The 12,946-nt window shown below is 39.1% G+C and overlaps 1 protein-coding gene across 4 annotated transcripts in view; it reads left to right on the top strand.

The window, feature by feature from the left end:
- The window catches only part of SLC10A7 (solute carrier family 10 member 7), a 255,660-nt gene that overhangs the window by 181,479 nt on the left and 61,235 nt on the right, over window positions 1-12,946 (top strand). For all 4 annotated transcript variants that reach the window (XM_073017660.1, XM_007999927.3, XM_073017661.1 and 1 more), the window contains one exon: window positions 5,878-5,913. In XM_073017660.1, the coding sequence (XP_072873761.1) occupies window positions 5,878-5,913 (36 nt within the window). The remainder of the gene's footprint in view (window positions 1-5,877; window positions 5,914-12,946) is intronic.

Below are 12,946 nucleotides of genomic sequence, written 5' to 3'. Positions count from 1 at the left end.
CTTTATAATTTGTTGCTTAGGATTTGTTGACCAGTCTCACTCATTAAATATTGGTTTGATATCATTTTGTTCTTGAAGAATAAACTTTTCACTAACTGTTTAAGATATCACTATATACTGACCACAGGACAAAAGGTGAAGATAGCCTGGAGGTTTAGGTTGACAGTAATCTTTTTTAAAAAATGATATTTCCATTAATACAAATTCAGAAGAAAGGAGTTGTCAAAGTATAATTTTCGAAAAGTTAAAAACATGACTTTCTTACACATACGGAATGAACACATGTCAAACATTTATTTAACTGAATAATGAGGAAACCATCAGGATGGTGAAGCTAGTTCTGGAGAGATGATAAAAATGGGGGTTACCCAGGCCATTAGAAAAGCATACTGAAATAAGTATGCTGAATTAGAGACAAAACTGGCCAATGCCTACAGGGCAATAAAACCGTAATTATTGTGGTTATTTTTCTTCTAGACAGAAATCATTTCCATCACTACTGAACAAAACTAGGTAAGTTAACACATAATTTTATAGTCAGGGTCTTAACCAATAGTAAATAGAAGTCAAACAAAAGTGGTTAAGTAAACCTTGTATTGGCTGATAGATAATACTCCAAGATGACATTAAAGGGACATGCTGTCCTCTTGTTGCCTCATTTCCAAGTTTTGATCAATTGTTAATAAGTGAGACTGACCCATAAATGTGGACCCTTAAATTTATCTGGATGAGTGTATGTCCAAGAGAAAGCTCAGAACCCTGCCCTAAGAGGAACAGTGGAAGAACTGAGGACTTTTGTCCTAGAGAAAACTTACTATAGGGGCTAAAATGCTAACTTCAACATTACTCTTAAAATATAACCCTGAGGAAGTAGCTGAAGAAGGCATCGATTTTATTTACACCATTCGGGAACATCATTTAAAAAGCCATCACCAGGAAGGAGGGTGAGACTTGCCCTAAATTGCTTCAAGGGGAAGACAGAGCAGCAGTGGTAGTGGTTTGGGAGCAGTATAAGAGTTTTCTCCTCGTGAGAAAGCTTCAGTCAGGCCACTGTTTGCCTGAACAGCAAGGGTGTCTTCTCTCTGGGAGATTCTCTGACAAAGGCCCAGCCATCACAGTTCCCATCCTTATATAATGCTGTCCCACTTCATAGAATTGTTGTGAGGATTACATAAAATAACACAAAAGTCCTTAATACAGTATGCAGCAAAAGTACTGCATAAATGTTAACTTTTATTATTTTAATAATAATTGCGATGACTTCCCCAAAACTTAATTATGGTGCTCTTGTCAGAATGAATGCATCATGGCTGACTCATTTCCTAATGCAACTGAAAAGTAGCTTTCAGCATTATATAAGGACGTGAGGGAGACAGAGAGAGGGGTTCATACTTTAGATGAGGACTAGACCAGGGTATCTCTCAGATCCCTTTCAAAATTCATATTCTTTATTCTGTGAAAACTGAGTTAATGCAGTATCCTGGAGACAAACCTAAACAGTCAATTTTAGTGTCTGTGTGATCTTTGTAGTTGTTGCAACAAAACCTCTTGATAACATTTTCTATTTCAAAAATTTCATAATTTCACTTTAGTTTTGCCTTTCTTTGCAAGTCCTATAGATGAGAGAAGCATATTAACAGTTTTGTTGTCTTGTTGTTATTTGGGGCTTTTTGTTAGTATTTTGATGCAACTAAATCTGTATCTAAGATTTAACATGCTTTTTCTTTCCACTAAAGTCATTGAAATACATTCACCTAGTCATTCACATCTGAGGTGTAAATGGATTTTCTGAAAGTTTTTTCAGGAGACAATGAAAACCAGTCAGTTTGTGACTTGACTTCTTCAAGTGTTGCAATCAGAAAGCTTTATATACCATCCCAATTGCAAGGATGCTAAAATTATGCCTTGATCTTGCATCTGCAAATAGGAGGTAATATCTTTTGCTAGAAGTGCTTATCTCCTACTGCTTTGGTTTTATCCATTTTCAGGAGAATTTACTTAGGAAAGATAAAAGAGAAATAATTAAATTGAGCTGCATATACTCAAAAGAAAATAACATGTTTATTTAATTTTCTAGTTTTCAATGATTTTTGCTGATGCAGTTTGAATGTTTAGCTAGCTCACCATTTTTACCACTGATATTTGCAAAAACTTGACTCCGAAAAAATGTGTCTGCCATATGACATGAAGGCTTACCTCTCAATTTGTTTTATGTCATCAAAAAGACATACTGAGCCTGAAGCTCCTTTTAGATTAACTCTTAAAATACAGCCCTGAGGAAATAGCTTAACATTGCAAAGGTTTTATTTACACTGTTCAAGAGCACAGGCTCTGGAGCCAATGGGAGGTTCAATTCCTGGCATTGCTTCTTCCTACTTCACTCAGTCTCTCTGAGGCTCAGCATTCTTACCTAGTAGATGGGATAATATAATAATAGTACCTATGTCAGAGAGTTGTTGTGAGGATTACATAAAATAACATATCTAAAGTCCTTGGTACAATACCGAACATAAGTACTACATCAATGTTAGTTTTTATTATTTTAATAATAATTGTGATGACTTTACTAAAAATTATGGTGCTCTTCTCAAAGTGAATGCCTCCTGGCTGACTCACTTCCTAATGCAACTGAAAAGTAGGTTTCAACATTATACAGTGACTCACTCTTAATGAACTTGAACAGCTATTCTTGAGAAAATAAGAAGGAATATTAAATCCAGAATTAGCAAATACTTCCTATTTGCTATGAAATTTTTACTATTTTGGGAACAAATATCATAAGTCCTTGGAAGAGCTGCAAAGAAACTATCACATATTGGTAACTATCCATTAGAAGTATTCAGGGAGGAAAACCTGTGGATAACAACACTCTTCTATCTCACAGATTTTCTTTAATATCATTTTGTTGAATTCTTTTTCAGGCATTTCATAAATTTCCTTCTGCTTTGGATCTGTTACCAGAGAATTGTTGTGTTCCTTTGAAGGTGTCATGTTTTCTTGCTTTTTCATATTTTTTTGTCCTTACTGCACATCTGGCATAACAGTTGCTTCTTCCAATTTTATGGATTGACTTTAGTAGGGAAAGACTTTTTCCTATAGATATATCTATAGTGTTGGTTTGGTAGGTTGCCTTGGCTTTGATTCTGAACGGGCACAGTCATGTAGTCTTTGTATTTCTTCAGCTGTAATCAGCTCAGTGGTGTCTGTTGTGGTTGTTAGTGGAGGCTGTGATGAGGCATTTTTAGGGATAGGGACTCCAGACAGTCCAGTCCATGGACCCCAGAGGTGGTAGTGGAGTGCAGTGTGGACATGCCCTTAGGCCCTGGATGGTTTGCCTAGGTGCTGGCAGTAGTGGGCAGAGTGGGTGCCGATACTGTGCATGGGTGCTGGCAGCAGCAGTGGTAAAAGAGGGACAGCTTCTCCTAAGGCCCACTGACGATGCAAACAGGTGTCAGCAGCAGTAGGTGGGGCAGATTAATTCCCAGGCCCTGGAATGTTGTCCACAGGCACTGGTGACTGCAGTGGCAGGTGAGAGAGGTCTCTCCTCAGGTCTCCCAATGGTCCACACAAGCACCAATGGTGATAAGGAAGTGTGGGTCAATCCCAAGGACCCCAGACAACATGCACATTAGCGGCACACACGGAGGCCCGTCCTCAGGCCCCCACATGGTGCACATGGGTGCTGGCGGGAGGGATAGATTAATCCCCAGGTTCTCAGATGACCTGTGCAGGTGGCAGCAGCAGGTAAGCGAGGCCTAGTCTTAGTCCCCTTGAGGGTCTATGTTGGTGCTGGTAGTGGAGACAACAGGCAGGGTGGGCTTCTCTTGAGGCCTCCCAATGGTGTGCACAGGTGCCAGTGGCAGCGAGCAGGGTGGGTCAATCCCTAGGCCCCCCTATGATGTGCAGAAGTGCCAGTGCACTGGTGGCAGGTGGGGCTGGCCTGACCTCTGGTCTGCAGATGGTGCCTGCAGATGCCAGTGGGTGGCACATGTCGATCTCCAGACCCTCAGATGATGTGCACGTGTGCCAGTGCAGGCAGAGTGGGCCTATTCTCAGGCCCCGTATCGGTGCTAGATGCAGTGGCACAGGGGTGGGGGGTATCACTCCTCAGGCCCCTGGACAATGTGCACTGGTAGTTGTGGCAGCGCCGGTTGCAGCAGTTATAGCACTGTATATTGAACCTTGTTTGTAGATCAGTGTCCTCTACTGGATTATAAGCATTTAAGCATAGGGACCATGTTGTACTCATTCTTGAATCTCCTGGATGAGCCCAGTACCCAGTATATAAGTGGATGTTTAATTATATGTTTAAACAAATCTGCTTGAAATTGAATGCCTCCCATGGGGGAATAGACTGAGTCAGCCAGATATTTTCATTTTCATGTGGCCCTTTAAAGTTTGGAATTCCTCCTAAAGTCTGAACTTAGTACAAGTCATTGAAGGACAGTAGCCCTTCTAAGTTATCAATTATTTGTCGTTTAGCACATTTGGCTCTCCTAAATGTGTTAATGAGAACCTGTTTCATAGATGCCAATGGAGTTGATAGGCCACAATACCTGTTTTAATAAGTAGGATTTAAAGTGATTCTTAGATTAAGATATTGTATTCTCTTTGGCCAATTGCAAAGGTGTACACAATAAAAAACATTCATTCTATTGTTTAATAATAAAACAAGTCTATGGATATTCACATGTGTATATGCCCAAGAAAGACATGGTAGCATTGTTGGTTTAAGGTAAGCCAGTCCCTCCTGGGCCACATGCAAAACAATTGAGTGACTGTTATGACACAGGGACTTTCATGTAAATACAAAAAGGATAAAAAAGGACTTTTTTTCTTCCAAAAGTAATGAAGTAGTCCCAGATCTGGATCTTGGACACTGTCTGGGTATAGTACTTCTGTCTATCTGTCTCTCTGTCTCTCTCTTTTTCTGTGTGTGTGTGTGTCTGTCTGTCTGTCTCTTTTCTCTCTTAGGCATGCACAACCTCAGATTCTCTGAAATTTTAAAATTCCAAGTAGAATTCATTAATAAAAATCTGAAATGCTTTTTCTTGTATAAATCATAATGAAGTGTTGAGAGATAAAGGAAAAACTAAGACGGGCAAATAATCATCTGCTGCTCCAAAACTGAAGCCTGTCATTTCAACTCCCAACTCGAACACTTAGTTTTAAAGTGTTTGCCTTCAAGAAACCTAAAAGCTGGTATTCTGCTTCATTGGCAACGGCCTCAAACTGTTCCCTGTCATTGAAGAAAACAAATCTTTTGCTCATTTCTGCCTAGGGGAGGCAGAGGGACCGAGGTGGTCCTATGTGGCTGAATTAGATGAAAGACTTGCCTTCCACCATGGAGACATGAAGTCTAATCAAGTGAAATGAGTTTTGAGATCCCAGCTCATTTCCTAGGGGAGATCAGTTCACATTACAAAATCACGACATCTCATTCATCACAACTGACGTGGTCTTTGCTCAGGAGAGGACCCCAACTGGGACTAAACCACCTGTCTTCTCTCAAAAAGGGGCATTTTATCCAAGATAGAGTTGAAAGCCTTGGAATGAGGAAGCTTGCCAGACACCAGCTTCTATCTGTGTGATCCATGTGCAATGTGGAAGGGAATTTAGCTTTACAAAAGGAAAGATGAACCTAAGGCAGATTGGTGGTTGTACTTTTATGATGCCAAATACAAATAATTGTAATAGAGATGTTAAGGTATTATGGAAGAGAAAGCTAAGATTGGGACCCTCCCCTCTTTATCGCCTAGATTTTATTAAACAGTAGTGAGAAGATAAGCACTCCCATGCCTCAGAGTTTAAAACGGCAAAGAAAGTGTCCTGCTTTCCAGGCTGATAAATGATCATCGTCTCTTTTATTTATTTCAGGGCATCGTTATAACACCCCTGCTCCTGCTGCTTTTTGTGAGTATTTTGATGTTGTCTTTAATATCTTTTATTAAAAGCTATCTACAATGTTTTAAGAAAGATCATTAGAACAAAAATGAAATTTGAATTATTTTGCACCATATTTTGAATTGTTATTCCAATATTGGAATTGTACCACATAATAATACTCAGATATGAAGAAGCTTCATAATTTCATGATCCAAGAACAGCATCAGGACCTAGTCATTAGGCCTCCAGCTCCTGGCTAAATCATTATATTACAGATAAATGACCCCATGACACAGGTTACAACTACTGTACTCTTTATTTTCTCATTAGTAAAACTAAAGTGATTGATAGTGACCCAGTGTTTGATAGTGTTTAACAGAAAGAGCCCTAGGACCAGGGGATCAGAGGAAGCTTGGGTTCCTAGGCTGGTACTGATGATAACTAGCTTCCTCACCTTGGGAAAGGCTGCCTCAATTTTTTCCATCTGTAGAATGGAAAGTAACATCTCCTCCTTTCTGTCACCCAGAGATAATGAAAGGTGCTTTAAAAATTAAAAATACAAATCAATACAGGCTTCTAGTTAACTAAACAAAAACCATTCTGAAAACAAGAAATGCTAATTAGCTGTCTTATTTCTTTTGGCAGTAAGCATATGAGAAATTAGATGAAAGATTATAATAGAAATTAATGTTATCTCATGCTGAGCAAAGCATATGTAATCATGAATGATACCTAAAATACTTTATGAACTGTGCATCTTTTCATACACACATCTTCCAAATATAAATCACTCTGCTTATCACTGAAATGTAGTGGGGATGTGTTTCTGGGAATGTAATGTAGCTGTTTGACTAACACTATTTATCAGTGAATTAAAACTGTGGGGAAAATTTATTTAATTATAGTGTAATTACCCAAGTTGGAATTCAATTAGAGTAATAGAATGAGGGACTTCATTTCTTACCTGCTGAGTAGGAAATAGGGAGGGATAGATATACTACTAAACAGTTGGATTCCGCATCTTTCATGAAAGACAGTACCTTCAAGTAATAAACCTAAGCCTTACCCTCCCTTTTGAAATGCTGGCTCCATTCTGACAAGGTAAGAAGAGTCAAATAATCAGATCACTTTCCTCAGCATAACAAACTTCATTGACATGGACTCCACCAATGCAGAATTTGCAGTTAGTCAAATTGAAACTAAAGAGACTATTTGCATTAATTTGGAAGAAAAGACTTATTATGTAACTACCTGCTACTAGATGTGAGAAACTGGAATCATCCATTTGTTTATTTCCAAGACCTGGGATCACAGGACAGTTTCCCAGATGCAGCCCTTGGTGGGCACAGGATGCAGGCCTGTCTGAGGTCCCTACTCGCAGTAGATCAAGGGACTTGTATAGAGCTCAGCATCTGGTAAGTGCACAATAAATGGCTGCATCACCTAGGTTTTCTCTGCTGTGGAAGAGTGGCATCTCTTACTCTTGTAACTCATTTAAGAAGAGCAAGGGAGATGTTACAGCCACAACTAGGTGGCTGAGGCCTAGGGTGTAACACTTTGGAGTATCTCAGAGGCTGGAATCTCTGAGACCCTTTTCCGACTTGTAATTAAAGAACCAAAGAGTAATCTTCTTGCCCTCCTTTCCATATCTGTGTGGTAACATGCTGATAAAAATTGTGGCATCACTTTATTACAAGCTTTCCCCTACTCACAGACCCATAGGCTCAGGAGCTTTAGTTGTAACGTTCAACATTCTAAAATTATAGAGCTACAAGAATAATGAAAGACTTGCCAAGACCCTCAATGTAAAAGTTTAATGCTTCCCTTCTGAGTCAACGGGGCTATCCCAGTAGGTTCAGTGGCATTATCACACACGTCATTAGATACATATGGTATTATGACTTTATATCATATGCATAGCATATAACACGTTTTCTCTGTTTAGGTTGTCATGCATTTTATAAACAATGGAAATGTCTTAAGCATTTGGGTTACCAGGCCTCATTTACTGACCAAGTAATGAGCAAGTAACTGAGCAAGAACTCATTTACTAAGCAAGTAACTGAGCAAGAACCTGAATGACTTAAAATGTGAACAAAGGCCGCATGTGGTGACTCATACCTACAATCCCAGCACTTTGATAGGAAAAGGTGTGAGGATCACTTGGGCCCAGCAGTTCAAGACTATCCTGGGCAACATATGGAGAACCATCTCTTAAAAATGTATATATATGAACACATTCCATAAACAGTGTACTGTTTTTCTCAATGCCCCTGTTGTGAGTTGAATTGTTTCCTCCAAAAAGATATGTTGAGGTTTTGACTCCAAGTACATCAGAATGTGGTCTTGTTTGGAAATAAGGTAATTACAAAAGTTATTAGTTAAGATGAGGACATACTGGAATAGGGTGGACCCTGAGTCCAATATGATTGATGTCCTTATAAGAACAAGAAGAGAAGGCAGAGACACACAGGTAGAACTCTGTGTGGTGATGGAGGCAGACATTAAAGTGATACACCCACAAGAAATACCAAAGATTGCTGGCAAGCATCAGAATATAAAGGAGATGAAGGATTCTCTCCTATAGATTTCATAGGGAACATGGCTCTGCTTGATTTCGGATTTATGGCTTCTAGAACCATGAAACAATACATTTCTGTTGTTTTAAGTTGCCCAGTTTGGGGGCTTTGTTATAGAAGTTCAAGAAACTAATACAACTCCTGGAAGTAGTATTGTCTTATTTTATCATATTATAAAAATGGAAATTTCTGGGTATTCAGGCATAAGAGTTAACAAAGGCCATTTTTGCTGATGGAATCTCAGCTGTATTCCCAACCTTTTCTCAGAAATATTTCCTTCACTTTCTTGCTCCAACCAAAACCTGTCCTATGATTCATGTTTCTGACACAGCCTTGAAATGGGGGAAGGTGTCTTCCTTGTACCTCATTACCAATTCCAGATCATTTCCCATGCCTTCTCCGTAAAATACCCTGGTTCCTTTGAAGATTGTGCCAACACAGCTACACTACCTGCTACTCCTGTTTGTTGTAATTATCGGTAGAACCCCAGGCCACTATCAGTCCAAAAAAATGTAGCATCTTCCCATTGTTTTCTTTTTAACAGTATACTTAAAAAATTCTTGGTATTTTCAGTATTCACATAGTTGGTCCTTCCAATACCCTGATCTCTAAATTCTTGACCTCATCTCCAGCAAGCTTGCCCTCCACTTTATCTCAGCCAGCCACTCCAGGCCCTTCACTTTGTTATTGCCAATAACTACGTCCCTCAATAATCCAATTTTCAAATTTCCTCTCTGACTAACAGCCTTATGATTTATTCCCCAAACCAAAAGTTCTTCACTGGAATGGCCAATTCATTTACTTTATCACCTTTACGATGCATCTAACTATACCCCAACTCTCACCCCATGCCCTCACATCCCATCTTACCCAGCCTAGACCTCATGGTCCATCATTATAATTCCTTTATTACATGCACCATCAACAATCTTACTCATCTCTACTGCTTCATATTTGCCTGGAAAAGTACTAACCCTACTGAAATCTAACTCTACACCTTCCTGCATATGTACCTGAACTTGCTGGAACAAAAACACTACCATGCTGACTGGTCTCATTTGAAATTCATGACAACTAAATGCAAGTGAGCCTGGCAATTCTACTACTTTCCTTTAATTAATTCACTCTTCCACTCTCGAGGATCATTTCACACCTTCTCCTTGCCTCTCAAATCTCCAGTGCCTCTTTTTTCATATCAAGTATTGCCAAAAGGAAATTGGCTGACGAGGAAATAAGCAATCAGAGAAATTTTACGTGATCCCACCCACCTGCATCTGTAGCCATATTCTTTGCCTTTTCTGCTGTTTCTATAGATAAACTGTCTTTTCTCTCCTCTAAAGGAAGTTCTTTGAGTTATGTCATCTCTTATGTCCTACTTAATGATATGATTCATACAGAGATTCCTTTTTCTCCTATATTATCACATTTTCTCTCTCTACTGGATTATTTCTATTAGCATATAAGCATTCTGTAATATTACACATCTTAAAATTAAACCTCACCTTATCCTACCTGCACTCCATTTCTGTGCTCTCTTTTTATAGCAGAATTCCTCAAAAAAGTTATTTAAACTTATTCATTACTCATTCAATAATATATACTGAGTTATTTCTACATGCCAGACACTGTCCTGGGTGTGGGAATATAACAATAAGTAAAACAGTTGTGTCTTTGCTCTCAAAACAGCATTTTGAGAATACTAGTGGAAAGAAACAACCAACAGATAAGTAGAAATATAGTGTGTGAGATGGGTGATAAGTGCTGAAGACAAAAGTAAAATAATGTAGAGGAATAAGAAGTACTGGATTGGGATGGGAGAGAGGGTTGCTATTTTAAATAGGATGGTCAAGTTCAGATTCACTGAGAAAATGATATTTGAGCAAAGGCCTGGAAGAGATAAGGGAGTGAGACTTCTGGGGTTAGAGTGTTCCAGGTGGAGGGAACACTAAGTGCAAAAGTCCTGAGGGTATACCCAGTATCCTTAAGAAACACCAAGGTGGCCAGTGTGACTGGAATACAGTGAACAGGGGGGAGAAGAGATAAAGATGATGTCAGAGACAGAGAAGGGGACAAATTATTTAGGACCTTAAAGTCCTTTATAAGGACTTGGAATTTTAATTTGAGAGAGTCAGGAAACCATTAAATGGGTTTTGATAAAAGGAATAGCATGTTCTGCTGTACTTTTTTAAAGGATGATTCTGGATGCTGGGTTGAGAACAGATTGTAAGGGGACCATGGTGGAAGCAGGAAGACCAGTTAGAAAGCTAATGATATTATGGCAAGTGATCCTGTTAGCTTGGACCAGAGTGTTTGAGTAAATCTGGTAGGAGGTAGTTGTAAGTAGAAGTGGAAAGTAGAACTGAGACATTGAATGAAGGTTTTTGGGAAAGAGAAGAGTCAAAGGTGACTCCAGTCCTGAGCACTGGAAGTGTAGAGTGGCCATTTACTAAGATAGGGAAGACTTTAGGGTTGAGCAGGTTGAAGGAACTCATAAGGAGAATTCAGCATGGGAGATACTTGGATTCCACTGACTTTCAGACATCTAAGTAGAGACATCAGGTAAGCAATGGACTACATGAGTCTGGAATTCAGGAAAGAGGTCTTAACTAGAGATATATATTTGGGAGAGGTCAGCATCTAGATGGATTTTAAATTAGACTGGAAGAAAGTGATAATAAAAAAGGAAAGATATCAGAGGATCAAGTGCTAGGACACTGCAATAGTAAGAGATTCACAAAGTAGACCAAGGAATGGCCAGTTTGCGTAGGAGGAACACTGAAAATTTTAGTGTCCTAGAAGTTTAGCAGAGAATGTATTTCAAAAACAGGAGAGTGATCAACTACTTCAGTTGCTGCTAATAGTTCAAATAAAATGAAGTTTCAGAATTGACCATTGGTTTTAAGAAGACAGAGGTCATTGGGGACCTTAACAAGAGCTATTTCATCAAAGTTGTGTAGTTGAAAGCCTGATTGGATGGGTTGAGGAAAGAATGGAAGAAGAGTTAAAGACAGTGATAATTGATAACTCTTTTGGAGAAATGTTTCTGTAAAGGGTACAGAAAATGGGGTACTAACAAAGTAATAACATATGAAGAGAAGATTTTGTTTCAATTGGGAAAATTAGTAGCACATTTGTGTCAGTAGGATTAACCCAGTTATGGAGAGAAAAACTGATACAGAAAAAATAAGGGAGAGCTTATGGAAACATGTCCTTGAGCAGAAGAAAAGGAGTGAGCTCCAGCGCATAGTAGCCTCCTAGAGAGAGAGATTTATTATGGGAATTGACTCATGCAATTATGGAGCCTAGAAGTCCCACTATCTGCTATCCGGAAGCTGGGAAAACAGAAAATCCAGTGATGTAATTCAGTCCAAGGCCAAAGGCCTGAGAATCAGAGGAACCAATAGTATAACTCTTAGCTCCAGTCTGAGTTTGAAGGCCTAAGAACTAGAGGCTGTGGGTGGTGACTGGTATAGGTCCTGGAGCCAAAAGACCCAAGAACCCAGAGTCCCAGTGTCCAAGTACAGGACAAGTTGGATGTCCCAGCTCAAAACAGGAGTAAATTCACCCTACTTCTGCCTTTTTGTTCAATACAGGCCCTCAGCGGATTGAATGACACTTGCCCCCATTGGTGAGGGTGGATCTTCTTTACTCAGTGTACTAATTTCAATGCTAATATCTTCCAGACATACCCAAACAGATACACCCAGAAACAATGTTTTACCAGCTATCTGGGCATCCCATAGTTCAGTCAAGTTGACACATTAAAATTAACCATCATATATTCCTGTTAGCAGTTATTATCTCATGACATCTTAGTCATTTGTTAATTTGTTTATCTGTGTTCTCCAACTAGAATGTAAGCATCACAAGAGAGCAGGGACTGTATCTGTTTTAGTCACTGTCATAATCCCCATACCCAAAATAGTGCCTGACAGTTGAAGTCACTCAAAAACATTTTTTGAATGTTTTTGAATGTTTTGAATGAAAGTGAATGCATGGTTGGACAAATGAATGGATGCATCTGTCCAAAAAGTTGGGTTGGAGCTATTTTTAAAACTGCTGTTTTCTTGTTATATGCTCTAACTTCAGAGACATATTCTTTATTATGAAGCCACTTTGAAGGAACTGAGTTCACTTTCTCTCACACTCTCTTTGTAGAGAGGTAGCTCAGTATGATGAAAAGACATAAAATTCTGGTTTAGTTGGCAGCCAGTACCAGTTATGTAAAAGTAGGTTTTCTTTAACCCTTCTCAGCCTCAGTTTTTACCTCTGTAAAATGAAGATTATGATAAGATGAAATGAGTTAATTTTTGTGGAAGCATATTGTAAACTGTAAAGAGCCATGCGAATGTTACATTTGACACTTCATAGAGAAAAACAGAAAAGAATCCCAGGAGGACATCAAGATTCCGCAAAAGCACTCATCTGAAATGCAGCAGCTGGCCAACTACTTCAAATCTTAATCATGGGCTGAGTCCTAA

Source organism: Chlorocebus sabaeus, chromosome 7, assembly GCF_047675955.1.
Source record: "Chlorocebus sabaeus isolate Y175 chromosome 7, mChlSab1.0.hap1, whole genome shotgun sequence".
Classification (NCBI taxonomy): Eukaryota; Metazoa; Chordata; class Mammalia; order Primates; family Cercopithecidae; genus Chlorocebus; species Chlorocebus sabaeus.
This window is presented reverse-complemented; position numbering and strand designations above follow the sequence as displayed.